Source organism: Delphinus delphis, chromosome 15, assembly GCF_949987515.2.
Source record: "Delphinus delphis chromosome 15, mDelDel1.2, whole genome shotgun sequence".
NCBI classification, from domain to species: domain Eukaryota; kingdom Metazoa; phylum Chordata; class Mammalia; order Artiodactyla; family Delphinidae; genus Delphinus; species Delphinus delphis.
Window position 1 is genome coordinate 29967578 of NC_082697.1, and position 27139 is coordinate 29994716.

At 48.5% G+C, this 27139-nt stretch overlaps 1 protein-coding gene and 1 pseudogene across 4 annotated transcripts; one reads left to right on the plus strand and one right to left on the minus strand.

Moving 5' to 3' along the window:
• Positions 1-865: 865 nt before the first annotated feature.
• LOC132437625 (protein transport protein Sec61 subunit alpha pseudogene) lies at positions 866-8288 on the minus strand (annotated as a pseudogene).
• A 497-nt stretch (positions 8289-8785) lies between these two features.
• Positions 8786-21586, plus strand: MAVS (mitochondrial antiviral signaling protein). 4 transcript variants are annotated; one of them, XM_060031173.1, is made up of 7 exons: positions 8786-9371; positions 12995-13185; positions 14132-14321; positions 15625-15797; positions 16522-16678; positions 18578-19053; positions 19940-21585. In XM_060031173.1, the coding sequence occupies exons 2-7, from the start codon at positions 13069-13071 to the stop codon at positions 20387-20389; spliced, it is 1563 nt and encodes a 520-aa protein (XP_059887156.1). In that variant the 5' UTR covers positions 8786-9371; positions 12995-13068; the 3' UTR covers positions 20390-21585. The 4 variants fall into 4 exon arrangements, with proteins under 4 accessions (XP_059887156.1, XP_059887155.1, XP_059887153.1 ...); XM_060031172.1 differs by having other exon boundaries at positions 8787-9371; positions 13015-13185; positions 19940-21584; XM_060031170.1 differs by lacking the exon at positions 8786-9371 and having other exon boundaries at positions 12468-13185; positions 19940-21586.
• The last annotated feature ends 5553 nt before the right edge of the window (positions 21587-27139 follow it).

The following is a 27139-nucleotide window of genomic DNA, read 5'->3' on the forward strand; positions in this document are numbered from 1 at the left end:
CCCAGAATCCCACATTGCTTTTAGTTGTTATGTTTCTTTATTCTCCTTTAATCTGGAGATTCTCCTTTAATCCTCAGTCTTTCCTTGTCTTTCATGTCCTTCACATTTTTGGAGAGTTATTCTATAGATCAGTGCTGTCCAATACAACTTAAAAAAAACCGGCCAATAGAACTTTCTGTGATGATAGAAATACTCTATATCTATGCTGTCCAATATGATAGTCATTAGCCACATGAAAATAGCATTTGAAATGTGGCTAGTGGGGATGAGGAACTGAATTTTACTTTTTTTTTTTTACATCTTTATTGGAGTATAATTGCTTTACAATGGTGTGTTAGTTTCTGCTTTATAACAAATGAATTTTACATTTTATTTAATTTTAATTAAAATAGCTATATGTGGCAAGTGGCTACGGTATTGTGTAGGACAGCTGTTGAATGTTCCTTATTTTGGGTTTCCTCAGATTATGAGTTTTAGCAAGAATACCATAGATGTGATGTTGTGCCCTCCTTTGGTTCCCTGAAAAAGGTGGCAGGAAACTACCTAGACCTGGATTTTTACTATGGCAAAATATACATAATGTAAAATTTACCATTTTAACCAGTTTTAATTGTAAAGTTCTGTGGCATTAAGTACATTTACATTGTGCATTCATCACCATCATCCATTCCAGAACTTTTTCCTCTTCCCCAGCTGAAACTCTCTACCCATTAGACACTAACTCTCCATTCTCCATTGCCTCAAGCCCCTGGCAATCACCATTCTACTTTCTACTCTGTGAATTTGACTACTCTAGATCCCTTATGTAAGTGGAGTCATACAGTTGTCCTTTTGTGACTGGCTTATTTCACTTAGTATAATGCTGTCAAAGTTCATCCATGTAATAGCATATGTTAGAATTTTTGTCCTTTTTAAGGCTAAATAATATTCCATTGTATGTATATACTATATTTTGTTCTATCCATTCATCCATCAATAGACATTTGGGTTGCTTCTCCCTTGTGGCTATTGTGAATAATGCTGCTATCCTGGTGGCCAGTAAATGAAAGAGAGCTATGACTGCACCCTCAAACTCGGTACCTCTGCCAGTGTTAATGGTAGTAGGACTAACGGCCTTCCAGACAATGGTTTCACAGATGTTGGTGGCAATAAAGAGGGAAATCCCAGACCCCAAGCTGTAACCCTTCTGTAGCAGCTCATCTAACAGCAGCACAATCAAACCAGCAACAAACAACTGAATGATGATAAGGAGACAGATTCCAGAACCCATTTCAGCGGGATCCCCGTACATGCCCGTCATGACATACACAATGGCTTGCCTGATGGTAATGATCATACCAAATAGTTTCTGGGCTCCATTGAATAGGGCTCTATCTTTGGGTGTATCTCCAACTTCAATGATTTTGGCTCCAGCTAACAACTGCATAATCAAACCAGATGTTACAATTGGGGAGATACCCAATTCCATTAGCATTCCTCTGTGGGATGCAAGAATAACTCTCATCCAGTAGAAAGGATCTGCAGAATCTGATGCCATGATTCCAAATAGTGGTACCTGACAACATACTAAGAAGATGAAGAGAGTTATAGCAGTCCGTAGTACCTCCTCTCCAAACTTGATTTTCCTTTCATGTTTCTGAATTTCTGGTAGAACTGCACAGAAAGGTTTGATAACTTCTAAAAATTTGATGCCCGTGGTGGCGGCTAGGGCAGCCGGGCTGGGCCCTGATACCTCGGCGCGGCCTTCGCTCGGGTCCCGCGGCTCGGGCCTCGGGGCCCACTCCCGACACGCTCCGGCCTGCCCCGCCTATTTTTACTTTTTTGAGGAACTGCCGTACTGTTTTGCATAGCAGCTGCACCATTTCACATTCCCACCTGAAATGTATAAAGGTTCCAATTTCTCCATATCCTTGCTGACACCGCATTTTGTTTGTTTCTTCTATAATAGCTGGTTGATATTTGCTGTAGACTGACTGTTTTTGTCTGCTCCACTCCCCCATTCATATATTGAAAACTAATCCCCAATGTGACGGTATTTGGAGGTGGGGTCTTTGGGAGGTGATTAGATCATAAGGGTGAAGCCCTCATGAATAGAATTAGTGCTTTTTTTTTTGAATTTTATTTATTTTTTATACAGCAGGTTCTTATTAGTCATCCATTTTATACACATCAGTGTATAGATGTCAATCCCAATCTCCCAGTTCATCACACCACCCCTTCCCCACCCCCACGCTGCTTTCCCCCCATGGTGTCCATACGTTTGTTCTCTACATCTGTGTCTCAATTTCTGCCCTGCAAACCAGTTCATCTGTACCATTTTTCTTGGTTCCACATATATGCGTTAATATATGATATTTGTTTTTCTCTTTCTGACTTACTTCACTCTGTATGACAGTCTCTAGATCCATACACGTCTCTACAAATGACCCAATTTCGTTCCTTTTTATGGCTGAGTAATATTCCACTGTATATATGTACCACATCTTCTTTATCCAGTCATCTGTCAATGGGCATTTAGGTTGCTTCCATGACCTGGCTATTGTAAATAGTGCTGCAGTGAACATTGGGGTGCATGTGTCTTTTTGCATTATGGTTTTCTCTGGGTATATGCCCAGTAGTGGGATTGCTGGATCATATGGTAATTCTATTTTTAGTTTTTTAAGGAACCTCCATACTGTTCTCCATAGTGGCTGTATCAATTTACATTCCCACCAACAGTGCAAAAGGGTTCCCTTTTCTCCACACCCTCTCCAGCATTTGTTGTTTGTAGATTTTCGGATGATGCCCATTCTAACCGGTGTGAGGTGATACCTCATTGCAGTTTTAATTTGCATTTCTCTAATAATTAGTGATGTTGATCAGCTTTTCATGTGCTTCTTGGCCATCTGTATGTCTTCTTTGGAGAAATGTCTATTTAGGTCTTCTGCCCAATTTTGGATTGGGTTGTTTATTTATAAAATATTGAGCTGCATGAGCTGTTTATATATTTTGGAGATTAATCCTTTGTCTGTTGATTCGTATGCAAATATTTTCTCGCATTCTGAGGGTTGTCTTTTCATCTTGTTTATGGTTTCCTTTGCTGTGCAAAAGCTTTTAAGTTTCATTAGGTCCCATTTGTTTATTTTTGTATTTCTTTCCATTACTCTAGGAGGTGGATCAAAGAAGATCTTGCTGTGATTTATGTCAAAGAGTGTTCTGCGTATGTTTTCCTCTAAGAGTTTTATAGTGTCTGGTCTTACATTTAGGTCTCTAATCCATTTTGGTTTTATTTTTGTGTATGGTGTTAGGGAGTGTTCTAATTTCATTCTTTTACATGTAGCTGCCCAGTTTTCCCAGCACCACTTACTGAAGAGACTGTCTTTTCTCCATTGTATATCCTTGCCTCCTTTGTCATGGATTAGTTGACCATAGGTGTGTGGCTTTATCTCTGGGCTTTCTATCTTGTTCCATTGATCTATATTTCTGTTTTTGTGCCAGTACCATATTGTCTTGATTACTGTAGGTTTGTATTATAGTCTGAAGTCAGGGAGTCTGATTCCTCCAGCTCTGCTTTTTTCCCTCAAGGCTTCTTTGGCTATTCGGGGTCTTTCGTGTCTCCATACAAATTTTAAGATTTTTTGTTCTAGTTCTGTAAAAAATGCCATTGGTAATTTGATAGGGATTGCATTGAATCTTTAGATTGCTTTGGGTAATGTAGTCATTTTCACAATATTGATTCTTCCAATCCAGGAACATAGTATATCTCTCCATCTGTTGGTATCATCTTTAATTTCTTTCATCAGTGTCTTATAGTTTTCTGCATACAGGTCTTTTGCCTCCCTAGGTAGGTTTGTTCTGGGTATTTTATTCTTTTTATTGCAATGGTAAATGGGAGTGTTTCCTTAATTTCTCTTTCAGAATTTTCATCATTAGTATATAGGAATGCAAGAGATTTCTGTGCATTAATTTTGTGTCCTGCAACTTTACCAAATTCATTGATTAGCTCTAGTAGTTTTCTGGTGGCATCTTTAGGATTCTCTATGTATAGTATCATGTCATCTGCAAACAGTGACAGTTTTACTTCTTCTTTTCCAATTTGTATTCCTTTTATTTCTTTTTCTTCTCTGATTGCCATGGCTAGGACTTCCAAAACTATGTTGAATAATAGTGGTGAGAGTGGACATCCTTGCCTTGTTCTTGATGTTAGAGGAAATGCTTTCAGTTTTTCACCATTGAGAATGATGTTTGCTGTGGGTTTGTCATATACAGCCTTCATGATGTTGAGGTAGGTTCCCTCTATGCCCACTTTCTGGAGAGTTTTTATCATAAATGGGTGTTGAATTTTGTCAAAAGTTTTTTCTGCATCTATTGAGATGATCATATGGTTTTTCTCCTTATTTTTGACTGCACTGGGTCTTCATTGCTGTGCGTGGACATTCTCTAATTGCGGCGAGTGGGGGCTACTCTTCGTTGCAGTGCGTGAGCTTCTCACTGTGGTGGCTTCTCTTGTTGCGGAGCACGGGCTCTAGGCGCGTGGGCTTCAGTTGTTGTGGCACGTGGGCTCAGTAGTTGTGGCTCGCAGGCTTAGTTCCTCCACGGCATGTGGGATCTTCCCAGACCAGGGCTCGAACCCATGTCCCCTGCATTGGCAGGTGGATTCTTTTTTTCTAAACATCTTTATTGGAGTATAGTTGCTTTACAATGGTGTGTTAGTTTCTGCTGTATAACAAAGTGAATCAGCTATACATATAAATATATCCCCATATCTCCTCCCTCTTGCATTTCCCTCCCACCCTCTCTATCCCACCCCTCTAGGTGGACACAGGGCACCAAGCTGATCTTCCTGTGCTATGCGGCTGCTTCCCACTAGCTATTTTACATTTGGTAGTGTATATATGTCCATGCCACTCTCTCACTTCGTCCCAGCTTACCCTTCCCCCTCCCTGTGTCCTCAAGTCCATTCTCTATGTCTGCATCTTTATTCCTGTCCTGCCCCTAGGTTCTTCAGAACCTTTTTTTTTTTTTTAGATTCCATATATATGTGCTAACATATGGTATTTTTTTTCTCTTTCTGACTTACTGCTCTCTGTATGACAGGTTCTAGGTCCATTCACCTCACTATAAATAACTCAATTTCGTTTCTTTTTATGGCTGAGTAATATTCCATTGTATATATGTGCCACATCTTCTTTATCCATTCATCTGTTGATGGACACTTAGGTTGCTTCCATGTCCAGGCGATTGTAAATAGAGCTGCAATGAACATTGTGGTACATGACTCTTTTTGAATTATGGTTTTCTCAGGGTATATGCCCAGTAGTGGGATTGCTGGGTCGTATGGTAGTTCTATTTGTAGTTTTTTAAGGAAACTCCATACTGTTCTCCATAGTGGCTGTATCAATTTACATTCCCACCAACAGTGCAAGAGGGTTCCCTTTTCTCCACACCCTCTCCAGCATTTATTGTTTGTAGATTTTTTTTTTTTTTTTTTTTTTTTTTGCGGTACGCGGGCCTCTCACTGTTGTGGCCTCTCCCGTTGCGGAGTACAGGCTCCGGACGCACAGGCTCAGCGGCCATGGTTCATGGGCCCAGCCGCTCCACGGCATGTGGGATCTTCCCGGACCGAGGCACAAACCTGTGTTCCCTGCATCGGCAGGCGGCCTCTCAACCACTGCGCCACCAGTGAAGCCCTGTTTGTAGATTTTTTGATCATGGCCATTCTAATTGGTGTGAGGTGATACCTCATTGTAATTTTGATTTGCATTTCTCTAACGATTAGTGATGTTGAGCATCGTTTCATGTGTTTGTTGTCAATCTGTGTACCTTCTTTGGAGAAATGTCTATTTAGGTCTTCTGCCCATGTTTGCATTGGGTTCTTTAAAAAAAAAGATATTTATTTATTTATTGGCTGTGTTGGGTCTTCGTTTCTGTGCATGGGCTTTCTCTAGTTGCGGCGAGCAGGGGCTACTCTTCCTTGCAGTGCGTGGACTTTTGATTGTCGTGGCTTCTCTTGTTGCAGAGCATGGGCTCTAGGCGTGCGGGCTTCAGTAGTTGTGGCATGCGGGCTCAGTCGTTGTGGCTCGCGGGCTCTAGAGCTCAGGCTCAGTAGTTGTGGTGCATGGGTTTAGTTGCTCTGCGGCATGTGGGATCTTCCCGGGCCAGGACTCAAACCAGTGTCCCCTACATTGGCAGGCGGATTCTTAACCACTGCGCCACCAGGGAAGCCCTGTTTTGTTTTTTTGATATTGAGCTGCATGAGCTGCTTGTATATTTTGGAGATTAATCCTTTGTCAGTTGCTTCGTTTGCAAATATTTTCTCCCATTCTGAGGGTTGTCTTTTCATCTTGTTTATGGTTTCCTTTGCTGTGCAAGAGCTTTTAAGTTTCATTAGGTCTCATTTATTTATTTTTGTTTTTATTTCCATTTTCTAGGAGGTGGGTCTAAAAGGATCTTTCTGTGATTTATGTCATGGAGTGTTCTGCGTATGTTTTCCTCTAAGAGTTTTATAGTGTCTGGCCTTACATTTAGGTCTTTAATCCATTTTGAGTTTATTTTTGTGTATGGTGTTAGGGAGTGTCCTAATTTCATTCTTTTATATGTAGCTGTCCAGTTTTCCCAGCACCACTTATTGAAGAAGCTGCCTTTTCTCCATTGTATATTCTTGCCTCCTTTATCAAAGATAAGGTGACCATATGTGCGTGGGTTTATCTCTGGCAGGCGGATTCTTAACGACTGCGCCACCAGGGAAGTCCGTAGAATTGGTGCTTTTTTAAGAGAGCTCCCTTGCTCCTTCTGCCTTCTGAGGACACAGTGAGAAGACTGAGTCTGTGAACAAGGAAGACAACTCTTACCAGACACCTAATCTGTTGGCACCTTGATCTTGGACTTCCCAGCCTCCAGAACCAAGAAATAAATGTTTGTTGTATAAGCCACCCAGCCTATGGTATATTTGTTAGATCAGCCCAAATGCAGTAAGTCAGTATCTCATTGTGTTTTTCAGGAAGCTGTATTTTTTAAAGCCTTGCAAGGTCCAGCAAAGACAGAGGATGACAACTGCATTTGAAAGCCAGTCACCATACTCCCAATGATCTTCCTGCAAGAATTAGATATGAGGTCACTGAATTTGGGGAGGGTAGCAAGCAGGAGTAAATTCTCAAACTAATCAACATTCACCCTGTCTTGGCTGAGCTGGCTTTATCACAGTTGAGTTCAGGTGTGATGTTAACAACATTTTGTAATGCTGAATGTTGTGAAATATCCACAGGGTTACTACATAAAGTAATAAAATCTCATCTGAATGGTGTTCAGGCATCTTTCTACGATTCAGTTTGGTACCACTGATTTTGGAGACAGGTGTGTGCTCAGGCATTTGCAAGTGATCTCAGCCAAACCTCTTAGCCCTTAGTTGTCTGTCATTATTTTTTAAGTTTAAAAAATTTTTTTTATTATTTTGAAAAAATTTATTATTTATTTATTTATTTATTTATGGCTGTGTTGGGTCTTCGTTGCCGTGCACTGGCTTTCTCTAGTTACGGCGAGCGGGGGCTACTCTTTGTTGAGGTGCCCAGGTTTCTCATTGCGGTGGCTTCTCTTGTTCCGGAGCATGGGATCTAGGTGTGTGGGCTTCAATAGTTGTGGTACAGGGGTTCAGTAGTTGTGGCTCGTGGGTTCTATAATTCGGGCTCAGTAGTTGTGATACAGGGGCTTAGTTGCTCCGTGGCATGTGGGATCTTTCAGGACCAAGGCTCAAACCCATCCCCTGCATTGGCAGGTGGATTCTTAACCACTGCACCACCAGGGAAGCCCTGTCTTTCTTTTCAAAGTTGCAGTATAAAGTGTAACAACACTTTTTCTAAAAGAATTTTTTTTGATGTGACTTTTTTTTTTTAAGTCTTTATTGAACTTGTCACAACATTGCTTCTGTTCTATGTTTTGGCCTTTTTTTGGCCACGAGGCATGTGGGATCTTAGCTCCCCGACCAGGGATCGAACCTGCACCCCCTGCATTGAAAGGCAAAGTCTTCACCACTGGACCGCCAGGGAAGTCCTAAAAAGTGTAACAATCTTAAGTGTACAGATGACGTATTTTTACATATGTGCAAGCCCAGGTACCCACCACTCACATCAAGATATTGAACATTTCCATCACTCCAGAACGCTCTTTTGTACCCACTCGTCAACATTCCCCAGAGGTAACCAGTGATATGATTTCTGTTTATGTAGACGAGTTTTGCCTGTTTTTGAACCTTATCGTACCTTGTGGCTGGGAACAGACAGCATGTACTTTTTGTGCTGGGCTTGTTTAGCCATGTTGCCCATTCATCCTGGTAAGATTCATGCATGTTGTATCGATAGTTTTTCGCCTTTGTTGTTTTTCACTTCTGTGTACACCACAGTTTGTCTCTCCATTCTATTAATGGACATTTGGGTTATTTCCAGAGTTTGCCTATTGTCAATACAGCCACTATGAACATTATCTATTGTGCATGTTTCCAGGTGGACTCATAGGTCAACCAGGAGTGATTGCTGGGTGGTAGGGTTGGCATATGTTTAACTTAAGAACTGCCAAACGTTTATCCAAATCTTTTTTTTTTTTCCAAATCTTTTAATCTTTCTTTAAAATAGGAAAAAATAAACCTCTACCTGGTTATTTTGCGGATATTTAATGGGCCCTAAGGTATAAGACTTTAAGTCTGTACCTGGAACTCAGTGGGCACTCAATAATTGCTGGCCTCTGGCCCAGCAGAGGAAGGGCGAGGTGGTAGGCGAGCACTGCCGTGAGGTACCGCCCTAAATCATTGATCGGAGGAGGCCTTTCCCACGCAGCACTCAAGGCCCACACCCTGCGAGCCGGGCAAGCCAACCTTGGCGCCCCTGCCCTGCATACAGCTACATGCCCCGATCCTGCCTCCTCAGGTCCAGAATGAGTGTCGCCTGGCTGGGCACTCATACCCTTGTGAACTCTGCGTGACACCGGACGTTTATTGAGCACTGACTGTGTGCTTAGGCCCTGGGCGTCCAGGAGCGAACTATATAAAGACCCTCACCCCTCAAATTACTCGGCGGAAGGAGGGGGTAGCTTCGCGTGGGAAGCGTCGGGATCGAGCCCACCACGGTTTCTACTTGGTTTCTAGTCAGACCCTGGGCTTCCCCTGGAAGTTGCTCGAGACGAAGACGGAAAGATCATCTGCACTTTCGTGGACTTAGTAGGAACCCAGGTCTGTCCCGAGCGCGCGTCCAGAGCCTCGAGGCCACGCAAACAGAGGCCAAGTGCCCGCCCCCGCTGTCTGCCCAATGGCCGCGCGGCCCTACCCCCCGCCCTTCCCTCCCTGAAGGGGAGGGTTCCCGGCTGTCCGCGACTGGAGGCAGGTCGCCGGGTCGTGGCTACCCAAGGTAAGATCGTCACCTTGGGAGCTCGGTCCTCTGGACTCAGGGCGCACAGATGCCTTTCGGGGAGGTGGTACGCAGCGCAGGAGCCGAGTGGGACTAGGAGTCCGCCGGGGTGCACGGGGCTTGGGGCGCGCGGGGAGCTGGGAAGAGCAGGTACTAACGCATAGGGTGTTCGGGGCAGCGAGAGCTCCGTGCACCGCATCCAGCACCGGGGGCTCGGGAGGTGGGTGGCGCGGGCGCCTGCTCGGGCTGGAGGGGAGGTTGGGCCGGAAGGAGAAGGGCGCTGGCTACTGAGCTCCTCCAGTTGCCCACAGGCCCAGGGTGACTCCCAGGCGAGGCCTAGCCCGGGTGCGCCAATCTCTGGCGGCCGCGCTTTTGGGGGTCGCGGACTGCCGCCCTCCCTTGGTTCTTGGCTGTTTTCGGTGGTTCAGAACAGCCTCCCGGAGGTCCTCCGCGGACCTGGGTCTGGCCCGGGAATTCAGGAATAGGAGCCGAGACTGTGAGGCCTCGCCCCTTCCGGGAGGGCGGAGCGCTCTAAACTCAGCTTCTGGCGCAGTGGGGGCAGAACTCTCCTAGACGCGACGGTTAGGAACTATCCGCCCCACATCTTATCTGAGGCCGGAAGGAGGTGCCTGGAAAACACTGGAAAAAACAAAACCGACATTCTTCGTTTGGAGGCTCAAAAACATCTGGAAGGACATCTGGAAGAACCTGAGAACCCGGCTGTTGTGGAGGGCAGGGTTAGAACGTCCTCAGACGTGTCCGAAAGATTTCCATACCTCGCAAGAGAAGGGACTAAATAGTGCATCTTCCGAGGCACACAGTCACTTAGCGACCCCCCTCACCCAGGCAGTGTCCTTGGTCCCTTCCAGGGCTTGAAGGCAGGGGGTTGTGTGAGTCTCACTTGCCGCAGGGGTCTCTAAGCCCTGCAAGGTGTATGGTGAGCTGCAATGAGGCAGCAAGTCCTGGGTTCAAATCCTGTTAGGCCACTGGTCAGCTGTGCAACTTGGCATCGCTTGTCCTCTTGGGATTGTGGCAAGAATTAAATGAAAGAAACTTAGGATGTGCCTGCCTATAGTGGACCCTCAATAAATGTGAACAAATATGGGCTTCCTTTCTTTTTGGTTGGACAATTACATACACCCATACTCCCCAAACTCTTTGCCTCAAAGGCTGAGGCTGGGATGCAGAAGAATGTATCACCTGACTCTCTCCTGGTACTTCTCTGGGTCCCATGGGAGGGAAGGAGGGATCTGTTCGCCACCACAGAGTTGTTCCCCCGCCCCACCTCTCTGATCCTCTTGATTTCTGTCACTGGTACTCGCCCCACCAGGAATGTAGCACCTGGTGGTTGGCAAAGCAGGTCATGCAGCATGTGGCTATGAGGCTGGTGGGCTGCAGGTAGGGAGGACTACTGCTCCATTTCCCATGTGGCAGGGGACTGGTGGCCTCAGCAGCTTCTGGGCACTCTCTACTCTGCAGCACTGTCTCTTAGAGGTCCCACCCAAGCTTGACATCCAAGTTTCTACTCCAGCCTGCCCCTCTCCTCTGCCCACTTCCCTCCCTGAAAACCCCTTTGGACATCCAATAGCATCTCAAGCTTCACTTGTTCAAAATGGAACTCTGGAGTCCTCTCTGCACCACTGCTTCTCCCCCAGACTCTCTGGCTTGCTAAGTGGCACCCTCCATCCACCTAGTGCCTTGATTCTTCTCTCTCCTTCACCTCCCATATCCACAAAATACCAGGAATCCAGCCATCTCTTGCCACCTTCATGGTTACCATCCTGGCCATACCCATCATGTATTCCCTGCTGTGGCCTCCTGACTTGTCTCCCTGCTTCCGTCCTGCCCCCTCCCCAGTCCAGGATCCTCACAACCACCACAGAGGTCTTTAACATAAATCAAATAAGTCAAATCAAATAAAATCCTCTCCCTTTCCTGCTCAGAGCCCTCCAATGGCTCCCTGTTTCACTCCAAATAAAACCCAAAGTCCCTTCCTATAATGCCCTACATTAGTGGCCCTTCCCAACCTCCTTGACTTGAACTCTGCCCCTCCCCCTAGCTTTCTAAACCTGGACAACTCCAATCTACTTTCTATTCTTCAAACATGCCAAGCTTGTTTCACCTTAGGACTTCTCACTTGCTGTGCCCTCTGCCCAAAACACTGATCTTCTTACATTCGAGTTCAGCTCAAATGTCAGTTCAGAAAAGCTTCCCTCCCCATCCCAGTTCAAGCAGCATGCCCTTCTTCAGGGGCTGTGTCTTACCATCTGCTTTATTTTCTCTGTAACCTTTATTACTGTCTGGAATTCTTATTTATGTGTATGTTTTCTGATTTGTTATCTGTCTCATTCCAGTAGAATGTAAATTGGATGGTGGCAGAGATCTTGTATGTCTTATTCCCTGCAGCTCTCTCCCATGAGAAAGGCAAATAAGAAACAAGCAAACAAACAGATCTATAATTGAAAATTGTGTTAAGTGCTACATAAGCAACCTGCGGCAATTGATTCTATTGGGGGTACTTTTAAATTTCAGGCTTATAAGGCTGAACTACTGTATTGTCAAAACAACCTCTCTGAGCCATTTTAGGGGTGAGGACAAGCCTGGAAAAGGCTGATAACTTGCCTGGGGTCACACCCAGAAGTGGAACTCAGCCTCCTACTGAAAAAATATGTATGTAGGGCTTCTCTGGTGGTGCAGTGGTTAAGAATCTGCCTGCCAATGTAGGGGACACAGGTTCGAGCCCTAGTCCGGAAAGATCCCACATGCTGCGCAGAAACTAAGCCCATGCGCCACAGCTACTGAGCCTGAGCTCTAGAGCCTGCGAGCCACAACTACTGAACCCATGTGCTACAACTACTGAAGCCCGTGCGCCTAGAGCCCGTGCTCTGCAACAAGAGAAGCCACCAAAATGAGAAGCCTGTGCACCTCAACGAAGAGTAGCCCCCGCTCGTTGCAACTAGAGAGAGCCCATGTGCAGCAATGAAGACCCAACACAGCCAAAAATTTAAAAAAAAAAATTTTTTTTTAATTTAAAAAATGTGTGTAGCAAGCTTTAGTGTAATGGTGGGCCTGCAGTCATGTTCTGGGAAGAACCTGATCCCAGATCCTGAAGACCTCAGTTCTTTACTCTTCTACTCACTAGCAAGTCCCCTTAATTCCTTGGTGCTTCATTTTCTGCACGGTAAGAATAGGATAGATCCTATTATTATGTTGGGTGCCTTCTCCTCTTCCCCATCCTCTCCCTCCTACCCCTCCTCCTCCCTCTCCTCCCCTTCCCCCTCAGTATACTCCAAAGGAGCAGCACTTCTAGGCGGTGCCCTTTTGCTATCAGAAGCTAGGGGCACATTCAGACCTGGGGATAATGGGGCAGGAGCCAGAGCTCTCCCCAACAATGACCGACCTGCAGGGCAGAAATGGGCCCTAGGTCTTCTAGATCTGATTTTTTTTTTTTCACCAATTTGTTTTTAGGCAAATTCATTGAGGGCCTCTGAGACTTAAGCAGTAAAATAGGATGATTAAAGAAAAGAGCAAAAATTCCAAAGAGTTGAAAAAGAAAGAGAGAATTGCCTTTTGTCCAACTCCACTCCCAACTCTGTTGCCATGTGTGGTCTGTTTTCTTCCAGTCTTTTTTCCTCTCTCTCAGTCCATCCACCCTTCATGGGCCAGAGCCCTCTGCCACTTCAGAACCCAGACAGCGATGACGTTTGCTGAGGACAAGACTTATCAGTATATCCGCGACCATCATGGCAATTTTTGCAATATTCATGTTCTGGAGATTCTGCCTTACCTATCCTGCCTCACAATAAGTGACCAGGTGAGCCGGGGCGTGACAACCAGGCATGGACTGGGGGCAGGGCTGTGGAATTCAGAGCTTCTCCCAAGCCAGGACCAACTCCTTCCTTCTCTGTTGTATCTTGCTTCCCATCCTTGACAGTTTTCTAACTTTCAGAATGAAGTGTGGCTCAGGGTGTCCTTTCCAACCTCACTGAGCTCCCTCTTGTGTCGTTTTGGTATAGTGCTCCAAAATATGGCACTGAGATTTCTGGGCTTGGGACCCCTCACCCACTTTCATCGGAACCTTCTTTTTCTTTATCTCTTTTGTCCTCGTTCCTGTTTAGTTTCAATTGCATTCTCCTAGTCATGGGACCCATCCTGGCAGGGCGCCTGGGGCTCAACTTTGAGAGTCTTTGGGAGCCAGACTGTGCTAGCTCCCTCAGCACTTGCTGTGGGCCCCTAGTGAAGTAAGCCTGGCCCCTCCCAGTTTTAGCTGTCCCCACATTGAACCCTGAGGCCTCCCTCTGCTTCCTCCATGCAGATACCGGTGGTATGTGAGTTTGTGGCTGGTAGGGTTTGGCTCCTCCCTCTTGTATTTTGGTGTTTGTGGGAATACCTTGCCATTTAGTTCTGCAGTAAATGTTTTCTGTGAGTTTTTTTTTTTTTTTTTTCCTGTGGGTTTTTGTTTCTGCTATCTGGTTGCTTGTTTGTATGTGCTAAGCCTCAGTTTCCTCATCAGTAGAGTAGGGGTAATAATAGCATTAAATAAGATAATTCATGCAAAGCCCTGAGCAGAGAGCCTGGGACACAGTAAGGCCTATTTCCTGGACCTTTAAACTTGGGCTTAAACTCTGGCCTTGTCCTGGGCTCTGACTCAGTTTCAGATGGTTGCTTCCATCTTGTAGCTTTCTAGGTACCTCCATCTGCAGCTGTCCCCTCCAGAGTGGGGAGGGGGTTAGGGCTACCAGGCTTGAGCTTGGTGGCAGGGCTGTGTCTTTCAGGACCGACTGCGGGCCTCCTATGAGCGCTGGGGGAACCAGGGCACTCTCTGGGACCTCTTCAACAGCCTTCGGCGGAGGAACGGCTGGGTGCCTTCCTTCATTGGGGCACTGAGGGCCTGTGAACTGTCCAGTCTCGCTGATGAAGTGGACCGAGTCTACCAGAGCAACCTGCTACGTGAGCCTCCCACCTTGGCCCTTCTTCTGGAACTCCTGTCTGATTCCCTGGCCTCCACTCTCCCTCTCCTCTCACCCCATACCTGCTGTCTTCATCTCTCATCCTCCCTCCCATCACTCCTGGGCAGTGGACAAACCTGAGTGTAGATCCATGCTTTGCCACTTATTAATCTTTATTAACCCTTTGGCCAAGCCCCTTTATTCCCTAAGTCTCAGTCTTCTTCTCTGTAAAATGGGGCTAATGGCAACATTTACCTTGTAGGGCTGCAGTGGATACCGTGGGATGATGGCATGTTGAGTGCTTAGCTGGGGCTGGGTACCTTCCATGTGCTCAGCAAATGGAGCCTCCTCTAATTTTTGTGGCTGTGACGTTTGCCTCCCACGCTTTTCTCATTTCCTCCCGTCTACTCTCCCTCAGTTTGCCTTCCCTCTCTTTGCTCATCTCTTCTCTCCCCCTCCCTTCACTGTCTCTTCTTTCTTCCTCATGGGCTCCTTACTTCCTTTCCCCTCATCTCTTCCCCTCCCACTGGTTTCCCCTAGAGCCTCCTTAGCTGCCTCCCACCCCCGCAGCTGCCCAGTTATCCCTCAAAGCCCTCTCAATGCTCCCTGCCAGGCCAAGTACTCAGAGGGGGTCTGCTGAGGCCAGGGTCTCAGGGGCTGAGGCAGGAAGAAAATTCACACCAGCCCTATATATATTTCAGACTAGAGACAATTCCTGAGACACTGCTCAGATTTACAGCCTTAAAATATCCCCATGTTTGCCTTTCTTCTTTTTCCTCCCCCTCCCTTCCTTCCTCCCCTCCTTCCTTTCTAACATCTCTTCATTTGTGGAGATTACCAGTGATTCCCCCAGATAAAAACAGCTGTGGTAGGGCCAGGCGTGGATGGTGGGGGCAAAGGGGAGGGGCTGAGGAGGAAACTTTAGGTCAGGGGTCAGATAGTGGTGAAAGCCACCCACGAGGAGGAGAAGAAAGCCACGGTGTCCCAGAATGCCTGGGGAAAGAGAAGTGGTGACTGCTGACACAGTCTGGGTGGTGAGAGGCCTGCGAGGTGCCCCCAACACTCTCACTTCCCCCACTACTCCTCCTACCTCTCCTTGTCCTCTCCACCACCACTCCCTCCGATACCTGCCTCCTGCTTCGGGAAGCTGGTCTCCTCTGAGGAGTACTGCCCACGTCAGGATAGAGTTTGATGCTGTGGGGGACTGATAGCCATGGACCTGGAGTTCTAGGAGCACCCAGGCCTCTCTTGTCACTGAGAGCACCCCAATTCCTCCTTGACATCACAATATCTTTGTCCTTCAGGGAATCCGAACAACTCCCCATCCCCACTGGAGCGGCCATCAATTCCTGCTGGGGTTCCAGGGCCATCCACACCTGCTGTGGCCCCCAGCATCCCCTGCAATGGCTACAGAGAGGACGAGCCAAGTTACCCTATGCCTGTCCAGGACACCCAGTCACCAGAGTCCCTGGGAGAGGTGTGTCCTCACGATCTACCTTGAACCTCCTGCTTTTGTGTTCCCGTCTGCCCACTTCTGCTCACCCAGCCTTCCGGAAGTCCCTGACAAATCATGCCTAATCTCTGCTCAGAACCCCAGGGCTCCCCCAATATGGATCTGCCCCAGCTCCCGGACTGCCAACCAGGTCTTCACTATGTGGCAGCCCCCACCCCTCTGTCATCAGCCAGCTGTGAGGTCACAATTCTGAGGTCTTTGCAGTGGTCCATGTGAGATGTTGAGCTGGGTCAAGGGATCAGGGGATGACCAGATGAGGGAGAGTGAGGGAGCAGGAGGTGATGGGGGAAGGGGGGGATGTTTGGAGCTGTAATCATTGCCAGTAAAGTTTGGGGGTTAAGATGACTGATTCTATTGGGATAGGATGAGTGGGCAGTGAGGTGTCCAGGAGACACCACTTGGACTTGAAGCATAAGAAAGGGGTCTGTGCAGTGGCCCCAAAGATGGGGACCTTTCTTTAGGGCCAGACAGATGAATAGGGACCCCCCATAGGATGATTTTCTATGAGGTGGCTTCAAAGTCACCTGCAGATAGAAGTCCTGGCAATGACCAAAGCCGAGGCAAGGGCTTCCTTGGTCCTGTGCTTCATGGCATGGGCTGTGGCCTGTAGGAGCCATCCCAAGCATAAGCTGCCCTTTGCCAGCTCCTGGGAGAAGCAACTGCCTTATTCATATATTCCTTCGTGCAGAGTTCGAAGAAAGCCCCACAGCCACCCAGCTCTGGGGCTGTCCTCAAGAGGCTGGGTGGCCCCCTGCAGCCCTCATCTGACACGGTGGCCCTCAGCCCTCTGACCTGCAGTGGACATCAGGAGCAAGACACAGAACTGGGCACTACCCACACAGCAGGTATGCATGGACCCTGGAGTTATAGGGCCTTTCTGACCTCCCAGTGAGGGTAAGGGTTAGAGTTGCCCCTCTGGTTTTCTTGGACAGGAGGCAAAGGTGGTATTCCCCAGGGAAATGAGTTCACCCCAGGGAACAACCCAGTTCCTCAGAGGGCATATTGGTTAGTATTTGCTTTGTAACATACAATCCCAAAATTTAGTAGCTTAAAATACGACTATTTACTTAGCTCATGATTGTGTGGGTCAGCAATTTGGGCTGGCTCAGATGGGCTGAATTCCCTCTTATATATGCATCAGGGTACATATAAGCTGTTTACGGCTGTTGGCTGGGGCACCTCAGTTCTCTTCTATGAGTCTCTTACCTTCCAGCAGTCAAGCCCATTTCATATACCTGAGCAGAGTTCTGAGAGAGGGAGAGTGGGCTTCTGGGGCATAGGCTCAAAACTGGCGCAGTTTTCCTCCTGCCTCTTTCTGTGGGACAAAGCAAGTTACAAGGCCAGCCCAGCATCAAGGAGTAGAAAGATAGACTCCATCCCTACATGAGAGGACTGACAAGGTCACATTGCAGAGGGCGTGGATACAGGTAGAAGTGAATTAGGGCCATGCCTGCGCTATACCAAAGGGACTATGTAGGGATCCGCCAGGACCTGGAGGACAGTGCAAGAAGAGTACAGGGCTGGGCCAGCTGTTGTCAGGGAGCACTGCCCTACCCTAAAGGGGTCTCTAGCTCCCAGTGAATCACTAAAACTTTTCAGCCCCCAGGAGAAGTATGTTCTTCATCAGCCAAGGGCCTGGACCCTTATATCAGACATCTCAGGAATATAGTGCTATCTACTCTGATGTCTCAGGCTGGCATCTCTGCACCACTATTTCCCAAACTGTGTTCCACATGACAGTGATGCCCAGCCAGCCCACAGTGCCCACGGAACAGCCACAAGACACAGGAGCTCAGAGAAGCCACCTTAGCGTCCCATGCTCCTGTCACACCAAACTCTAACCCACGTATCCTTTTGCACTTTGCATTGTCAGCTTGCTGTGGAACATATTTTCAAGAAATGCTGCTGTGGACCAGGGAGGCAGAGGGCACTTTGATTTCAGTATGAGTATGGACACAGGTCCCATGAGATTCTGTGGTGTTAGCTTTGGGATGGGGGGTGGTGGACATCAGAATCACTCCCGACCTTTGTCAGCTGTAGGGCCAGGCATGTGTGTTCTCAGGAGTTCCATGGTGAATCCTTATGTAGCTGCCTTTATGGACCATCACCACCTGCTCCCTCCTGATTCCCCCAGTTCAGACTCTCCTCCCAGGGGTGGCTTTGTCCCTGTACCCCCAAGCCCTTGGGCCTCCTAGAAGATTTGCACACACTGGGGGCTGACTGGGCCTCTGGTGCCACATGACTGGTGTGAGCTCTTCTAAGAAGAGCCATCCTGCTCCTCTTGCCCTGGCCTAGGATTGTTCCTGCTGAGAGGAAAGATGGCAGTGGGAGAAACATCCAGGATTCCACTTGTCTAAGGAGAGGATGGAAGAGGCAGACACAAGAGGAAAGGGGGGTGTCCTAGGCAGGAGAAGAAAAAGCAGAGAGGAAAATTAATAATGATTTTCAAGCTCCTAGACCCTCTTAAAGGGAGGGATCATTTTGCTCTTGTGAGAGAACACGTCAAGGACTGAGGAGGGACAGGACCAAGGATTTATCTGCAACCATTGGGCCTTCAGCCCTGGGAACCAAAGAGACTGTGGAGAGTCCTCCACGGGTAGGAGGTTGGGAGGCTTGGATGCAATAGGGATGGTGTGAGCTGGGACAGAGAGACCCTTCTCCAGCCCTCTGATCCCAAGGCCACTGTGATTTTAGGATAACACTCCTGTGGGTTTGTGTTTCTCATTTTGTTTTGCCACCTGCAGGCATGGTCTCCAGTTTCACATCATCCTATGGGCCTGTGTCTCCGACTGTCTCCTTCCAGCCCTTGGTCCGTTCTACCCCCAGGGCAAGCTGCTTGCCTGGACCCCCAGTGTCAGCTCCATCTATTGGCACCTCCTCCTCCTCCTTCACTGGCTTGGCCTCTGCAGGAGGTGCTGGTGACCAGGCTGAAGGTACCATCTGCTCCAGCGGGGCAGGGGTGCCCACCAACTCAGCATTTGGCAGCACAGTGCCTTCCAAGTTGTCCACCAGCTTGAAGCCCCCTGGTGCAATGCCCATTAATGTGCTCACCAGTCTAGCACCATCCAAATTGCCCATCAACTCAGTGCATTCTGGCGTGGTGCCACTCAAAGTGCCTACTGGCTTGGTGCCTGGCCACAGGAAACATATGTGCACGGTGCCCAGAAAGCTGCCTGCCAACACAGGGCCCACCATCAGGAACAGCAACAGACTTGTGGAGGTGAGTCCTCGCCCCTCCTAGCAGTGATCCAGGCCTCTTCCTTGTACCCTTTCCAGTCTCCATTCTGTCTCCAGCCTAGGCTGGTCCAGGGCTTCTTCTGAGGGCATAGGGACAGCTGAGACCTAGCCTCATCCAGACCTAACACCATGTCCTTTAGAGTAATAATAATCATTAGAACTCTTAAGTGTGAATGCTTCAGGAGGGTCAGGCTTGCTGGGCCACCTCCACTGGTCACATGCATTAACCCATTTAGAGCTCACAGCTCCCTTTTAAGCTCATCAATACTATTTTGCAGGTGAGGAAACATTGAGGGGTAGAGCGGGGTAGCCTGTTTGCCTCGATGCCTTGCTCTTCACCACTGGGATATCTGGCCTGCCCCACCATGACCAGGGTTTTACAAACTGCAGTCCCAGCCCATCCATCTCTGACCCTAGCAGCCTCCACAGTTGCCTGCTCGGAGCCTGCACGTCTAACCCTACTGCTGCTGTCTGTCTGGAAGAACCAAGTCCATGGGGCCCCTTGGGTGCATGGTCCAGCCTCTGACCCTGTGGCTGCTTCATGGCCATCAAGCCCAGGCATAATGTCAAAGTAGATGGGGCCACACATGACCAAGTGCTCCCTGGGGTGGGAGTGAGCTCACAGGCAGGCCAGTGAGTAGAGCTTTCAGCCCTGGAGGAGTTCACCACTGATGCTCCTGCAGGGCCTTAGTCCCCTCCTCCCCCACTGTCCTCCTGCACCATCAGTGGGTTGAGTCCCCAAGAGAGGGTTGCCTCACAGCACTATGGGCTGGGAACTGAGGGGTTGGCCTGTTTTGGGAATGGGGCCACCCAACCTGGGCTTGCCCCCCACCATCCTCAGTCCCTCCAGTCCCTCCTTTCTTTCCCAGGAGACTCCAGCATCTCTAGCACCCACAGGTACTGCCACTGGAGGCACCTCGCCATGGCCAGATAGCAGCTCTGACTGCTGGGGCTCAGAGCTGGAGCTGAGCAAGCCTGGCAGGCTGGTATCCAGAATGGATAGCCAACCGTTCTCGGGCTGCTCCGCAGACCTCGCCATCAGCCACAGTAACTCCCTGGGCGTGGGGCCTGACAACGCTCCGGAGGAAAACGAGTACGAGTCGGAGGACACCATTAGGATCCACGGGGGCCCCAGTACCCCCATCCTGGGGGACAGCCCTGGGACACACACGGCCCCAGAATTCCGGGAGGAGGAAGAGTTGGAGGAGTTGCTGGTGGTCAGGAACTTGCCCTGGGCTCCGTGGCTTGGGGTGGCCGTGGCTGGGGTGCTCCTAGCTGCGCTCCTGGCCACACTGTACCGGCGGCGCCCACTCCAGTGAAACTCCTGGGCCCTCCCTATCACGCATCTGCTCCCTTTCCCATGGTACATCTGCCTGAGCCATTGAGTTGAGCTGTCCCACCATCCTTGACGCTATCTCTGGGCTGGCAGAGGCTGGGTCAGAGGCGAGGCAGCATTTCCATCCCAGCTCCTGCCCTTGGCAGCTCCCCCACCATCCTTGGCTTTCTGGGCCCTGGGCTGCCCTGAGTGCTCCAGACCTCGCCCACCTGGCCATCTGGTTGTTGCCCTTATCCTCTGGAGGAGGTGCCCCCGTCTAGGCCTTATCCCTCTTTACCCAAGTGCAAGGATCAGGAGGTGCTACTGGAGACCGCAGGGGGTCGGAAACATCCCCCATCCTGCCCTGGTCCCTGGCAGCCAATGGGGGGGGTAGGAGACCCCACAGAACATCACTCCAGCCCCCAGTGGCCCAGCCTCAGGCTATTGCCCCAGGAGCAGCGGAGTGGCCCATCTTCAAGGACTTAGTCCCCTGCCTCTCTGGTTCCCCTCCCCTGCCACACAAGGTTGGGGAGGAGGTCTGGAGATTCCCATGGACCCCTGGGGAGCCCGATCAGGTGCTAGGCCTGAGGACCACCTAAGTGCCCCTCTCCAGCCTTCTCATCCTGGTCTCTGTTCTCTTCAGCTCCATATGGGGGTTGGAGAGGGAGCACATGCAGGGCAGAGCTCAGGCCAAGGTTTGGATTTCAGCTCCACCTCCTCTTGGGCTGTGTGGCCTTGGCAAATAATCAGCCTTCTCTGGTCTTGCTTACTCATGTGAACCCTGAGGATCATGGCTCATCCTTCACCGGGTTCTCCTGAGATTGAAGCATACACGTCTTTGTCAAGTGCCTGGTCCAGAGCAGGTGGCCACTAAATGCTTTTCTCACCTCTCCCTGCCCAGCCTGGTAGAGATGAGGGCATGAGAGGCAGAGTGCCCAGTGGGTAAGCGTGCACTGCTGCAGTGTAGGATGGCCGAAGCCTGCATCCCATCTTACTAACTCTGTGCTCTTGGGCAAGCTGTTAACCTCTCTGTGCCTGTTTTCTCATCTGTAAAATGGGGATGAATAGTAAAATTTTATGTATAGATATACATGTCCTAGTGTTGTGAGGATTAAATGAGTTTATCTATATAAATCTTAGAATGGTTCCTGACATTTCATTTACTAGGGGTGGATACATTATCTCTATTCAAATGTGGAGGGACTGGAGCACTTGGCCGTGCCTTTAGAAGCAGACCCAAACCCTACTGCCTATGCCCCTTTTATATTTGTCCCTTACTTTATTCCATGCACTGGGGAATTGTTGGGGAGTGAGGAGGGAGGCATGTCCACTGGGGCAACTGTGCAGGGTGGGGGCTAGGGTGCCGCCCAGCAGACAGACGGATTGAGGGATATCCTTGTGGGTTCATTCCTAGCAGCCATTGCTGGACAAGGGCCAGGCATAGGAGCCTCGGGAGCTACCTTCATTTCTGAGCTCTGCAAGGGATAGGAACTAGAACCCTGTGGAGATATAAGGGGTAGGGCTCACTGTGGCCCACCCCCAAACTGTCAGTCTGCAGGGTACTGCACCCTGCTCTGGCTGCTACAGCCTTTCTTTACGCTGCCCTTGGGGACTTCAGCAACCTAATGACCTCTACTTCCACCTCTGAGCTTCTCTTCAACCCTCTCTCCAAATGCAACCACCTGTACCCTGAAGCCAGGAGTGGTCCCTACCCAAGCTGTCTGCAACCACGCCCCATCACTCTTGCTCTTAACCCTCTGTGCTGCTTCCTCCCTCCCAGGTACCCAGGTCAGTGAACAGTTCATGAATAGGTACTGGTTTTAATGTGTTACCCTCCCAAGGTAGCTTTAGAAAAAAGTTATCTCAAGAAAGCAGCTTGTAGACCCAAAATATGCTACTTAAATGGTAGAATTTTAAGCACAGTGACCAGCCATGTGGGAGATACCTTTGGGTAAGGTGTGTAGGAAACATTTAGGGACCATCCTGGCACATTTCAAATTATGCTGCTCAGAAGCCCTGACTTGGCCTGCATTGAACAGCATTCCTATTTTGGCTGTTGTCAATAAAATGTCAACTTCAAGGAGGATTGGGAATTGGCCTGTGGCCAGGAGAGGGCTTGGGGTAGTTGATAAGAGAGATGGGGAAGCACCCTTTACCTCGGTGTAAAGGCCGGGGTGGGGCCAGAGGGCCCAGTGCCATCCTAAGTGCTTAAGGGCAGACTCAGCAGTAGCCAAGGTACCTACATATAAATCCCTCTCCATCTTTTCTCTCTCTCCTGTTGAAACATTTCCTTCAAAGCCCAAGAGCTACCACTGCTTCTCTTTCCCTGGGAAACACCTGCCGATTCTGCTTGATGACCCACCGAAGCCAGACTAATACCACACTCTCACCTTGTTTCCCTGGTTGGATGTGCTCAGATTTAATTGATTTGGGAGAATTTCTAGTCAAAGATCAGCAAGAGGGCTTCCCTGGTGGCGCAGTGGTTGGGAGTCCGCCTGCCGATGCAGGGGACACGGGTTCATGCCCCGAACCGGGAAGATCCCACATGCCGCGGAGCGGCTGGGCCCGTGAGCCATGGCCACGGGGCCTGCGCGTCCGGAGCCTGTGCTCCGCAACAGGAGAGGCCACAACAGTGAGAGGCCCGCGTACAGCAAAAAAAAAAAAAAAAAAAAAAAGATCAGCAAGATGCCCTTTACTCTTTCAGGCCATGGATTATTCATAGCTTCTTTTTTATGGAAAGCTTTTAAGCACACACTGAAGTACAGAAACTAGAATAATTACCTCTCCCCTCCACGTGCCCATTACACACCTTCAATAATTATGGACTCATGGATAGTCTTGTTCATCCCTGCCTGATTCCCCCTTTTCTGTACAGGTTCTTTTTGTAAGTCAGAAAGTGAAGAGTTCAGAAAGTCAAGGGAAAGACTTGGGACAGGAGGATTCTGTGGCAAAGACCCTCTTTTTTCTTCCAAGGCATTCCCCTCTTGGTTTCTTGGCCTCAGTGGGTGACATCCCTCTTGAACCAGTTCAAAACGTGAGTAGCACTGGTTCCGTCTTAGGAGGAGAGAACCAGAGGAGGTTCCTTCACTGACAAGCTCCTTGGAAGTATCTGGCTACTGCTTCTGTCCCAGAGAGGTGACGATTGACGGGTGTGTCCAGTGGCAGTTTGCCCCATTGCACGAGGAGTCTCCTTTAGGCTCTGACAAAGCCCTTCCAGCAGGCAGAAATTCCCATTCTTGGCCAGATTCAAACTTCACAGCATGTGTCCTGCTCTTATAGGAGTCTCCTTAGAAATGGAGTCATTCAAGCCTTGAGGTCCCTTGCTTTCTACCAATGCACTATCGTGAAGCTGATGGCCAAGGAACACCTCCACCCCCACCTTCAGGGAGAGTAGTGTTCAGGGTCCCTGGGCTAGTCTGTGCTGGAAGTGATAGCTCTTTATGGATAAAAATCACATGTTCCCCTTTCTGCTCTTTTCCATGTAGCCCAGGGCCATGAAGTTCACACTTGGTGCAGGGCATGGTCACTCAGCACTCCTCATCCCTGCTGCTGCTGCTGTTAATAACAGCAATAATAAAAAGTGCTACCACTTACCCCATACCTTTTTGCATACCAGGTGCTGGGCTAGGTGCCTTACATGTATTAACTTGTTTAATCCTCACAATGACCCTATGAAACGGATACAAGTATGACCCAATTTACAGCTGATCTGCAAGACTGGGAGGGACAAAGGACCAGAGGGGACAATGCAAGGGAAGACTCTGGCCTGTGGGCCCCAGAGTTGGATGTTCTCCATGCCCATGACCCACAGCTGATCAGGTGTCTGGAGCCTGGGACCCCATTTAAAGTAAGATTTCACACCATCACATCTCTGCCCTGTGTGCCAAGATCTGGCACCTGCTATAACAGTGTAATGATGTGCAATATATAATTAATATAGTCTCAGGGATGCTGTGACAATATGAATATAATCATCTTGTATGTGCCCAGGCTCAATGGCCTGAGGCTGAATGAGGTGAGGCAGCTGGAGGTCAGTTTGGTTTAGCAGATATTGTTTGTTAAAGGATTCCCCTGTGCCAGGTCTAAGGCCTAAAATGAGTAAGACACCTGCATACACGCCAGTGGTCGGGAATGACTCACAAAGTATGGTGGAGACATATAGGCTTTCATGTCATTTATTTCACGTATTTATACAACAGATATTTATTTTGCTCCTACTGAGTGCAGAGTATGGGGACAGGCCTTGGAGAGACACAATAATAATGCAAAAAGCCCACCTTAAGTGCCCCCTTCTATCACCCACTGTCTCCAATATAATTGTGAGTGGTCTAAAGGAGTGTCTAAAAGCAAGGGCAGGGGTGGGGGGGAGGAGAGAAAAGTGTTGTTTTGATCAGTCATGTACTATTAACAATTATAACAATGAAATCCAGGAAAACAGTAAAACTTAGAACCTCTAGGGAACAAGAAAAATATTAAGTATAAATTTACAAAGACACCTATCAGGACGGCTAAAATGAAAGTGTCTGACAAGATCAAATGTTGATGGAAATATAGAGCAACTGAAACTCTCAAACTTTAGGGGTAATGTAAGTTAGTAAAACCCTGTTGGAAAATAGGCAGTATCTACTAAAGCTGAACACATGCATAACCTATGACCCAGCAATTCCACTCCTGGGTATGTACATGACAGAAACAAGAGCTCATGTCTACCAAGATATGTGCAAGAATATTTCTAATTGCACTGTTCAAAATAGCCCCAAACTGGAAGCAACCCAAAGGTCTATCCACAGTAGAATGGATATATATATATATATATATATATATATATATATATATATATATATATATATATATATATAAGTTGGGGTAAAGTCATACAGTAGAATACTAGTGCACAACAATGAATACGAATGAAAATATTGCTACACTCAATGTGGATATATTGCACAGACATGATGTTGAGAAAAAGAAGTCAGTAGAGGGCTTCACTGGTGGCGCAGTGGTTTAGAGTCCGCCTGCTGATGCAGGGGACATGGGTTCGTGCCCCGGTCTGGGAAGATCCCACATGCCGCGGAGCGGCTGGGCCCGTGAGCCATGGCCGCTGAGCCTGCGCGTCCGGAGCCTGTGCTCCGCAATGGGAGAGGCCACAACAGTGAGAGGCCCGCGTACCGCAAAAAAAAAAAAAAAAAAAAGTACACACACAAAAGTGTTTACTGGGTGATTCTATTCATACAAAAAGTACAGAAATAAGCAAAATTGATCTATGGCATTGAAAGTCGGCATGGTTACCCTTGATTTGGGTGTTGGTTTCATGAGTACGTTCAGTTTGTGTACAGAATCGCTTTAGAGATATGGAGATAAACCAAGGTCACACAAATGAGAACAAACATAGGCTGTTCATTCTGAGCTTGTAAGAGCAGCCACTGTCACTTGCATTTGGCCAGGAGGGTATCAAAGGCAGGCAGGGACTGGGAAAACACTGTGGTGAATAAAAGAAAGGGAAGGCTTCAGATGTGCTGTGATTGGAGGTTGTTTGCCTGGGACACTGGAGGCTGGCTAACTAGAAGAGGGGCACCTTATGTGATTGGTTGGGGAACATATTTGACTTTCTCTGGTTGGTCCCGAGATGGAAGAGAGGGAAGAGGTGGTTGGGGATTGGGAAGAAGCTGGCACACATTAACCAAGACCTGATCATTCTGGATGACTGCTGCAGAGGCTGTGGTTTGGCTTTCCAGGCTGGTTACTGCAGAGAGTTCTATTGTCATATATGGTCTGGCCACTGTCCTTTTGTATATTCAGTCTCTCAGAGGGAAGGATATGGGCTCTGCGAGGGGTCTCCACTGCCAGAATGGGATGGGAGTGGGCACATACATGCTTCATCCAGCTCCCTATCCCTCCCTGGGGTCAGTGGTGCTGCCTGTAAGGATAAGGCCAACGGCTAGAGGGCTCTGCTGCAAGTCATGGCTTAGCTACTGCACCCACTGAAGTTTTTTTAAGGCCTGGCTTAAAGCCCAGCTCCTTTTGGAAGCTTTTTTGAATAGATCCCTCTCACTTATTAGCCTTTCTAAATTCTCATGGCTTACCTCAAATTCTTCAGAGTAAATTCTCACCTTCCTGCCTGCATTTAAAAAACTTACACTGGGGGCTTCCCTGGTGGCGCAGTGGCTAAGAATCCACCTGCCAATGCAGGGGACATGGGTTCGAGCCCTAGTCCGGGAAGATCCCACATGCTGGGGAGCAACTAAGCCCATGTGCCACAACTACTGAGCCTGCGCTCTAGAGCCCACAAGCCACAACTATGGAAGCCCACACGCCACAGCTACTGAAGCCCGTGCGCCGAGCCTGTGCTCCGCAACAAGAGAAGCAACCGCAATGAGAAGCCCACGCACTGCAACAAAGAGTAGTCCCCACTCGCCGCAACTAGAGAAAGGCTGAGTGCAGCAATGAACTCAACACAGCCAAAAATAATAAAAAAAAAACCACACAACTTACACTGAATATCTTCCTTCTACTTACTCAATGCTGTTTCTATAAAAACAGCAATAAAAGAAAAATACCCCCTCAACCCCACAGCTTTTTATTGAAGTAAAATATACATGCTGAAAAGGGTACTTCAAAGACAGAAGGGACCTGGGGGGACGGGGTGGGCAGCAGCCAGAAAGGTGGAGGTGGGGAGAGAAAATGGGAACAGTGAGAAAGATGAAGAAGGGAAGTAGCCCTGGGTTCTAGTCCTGGGTCCACAGCCAGCTCCTGG

Coding starts and splice junctions, on each gene's coding strand:
- MAVS (XM_060031170.1), top strand. CDS start 12,883: ATGATTAAAGAAAAGAGCAAAAATTCCAAAGAGTTGAAAAAGAAAGAG. Junction 16,679..18,577: donor GGGCACTACCCACACAGCAG/GTATGCATGGAC, acceptor TGCCACCTGCAG/GCATGGTCTCCAGTTTCACA. Junction 19,054..19,939: donor ACAGCAACAGACTTGTGGAG/GTGAGTCCTCGC, acceptor TTTCTTTCCCAG/GAGACTCCAGCATCTCTAGC.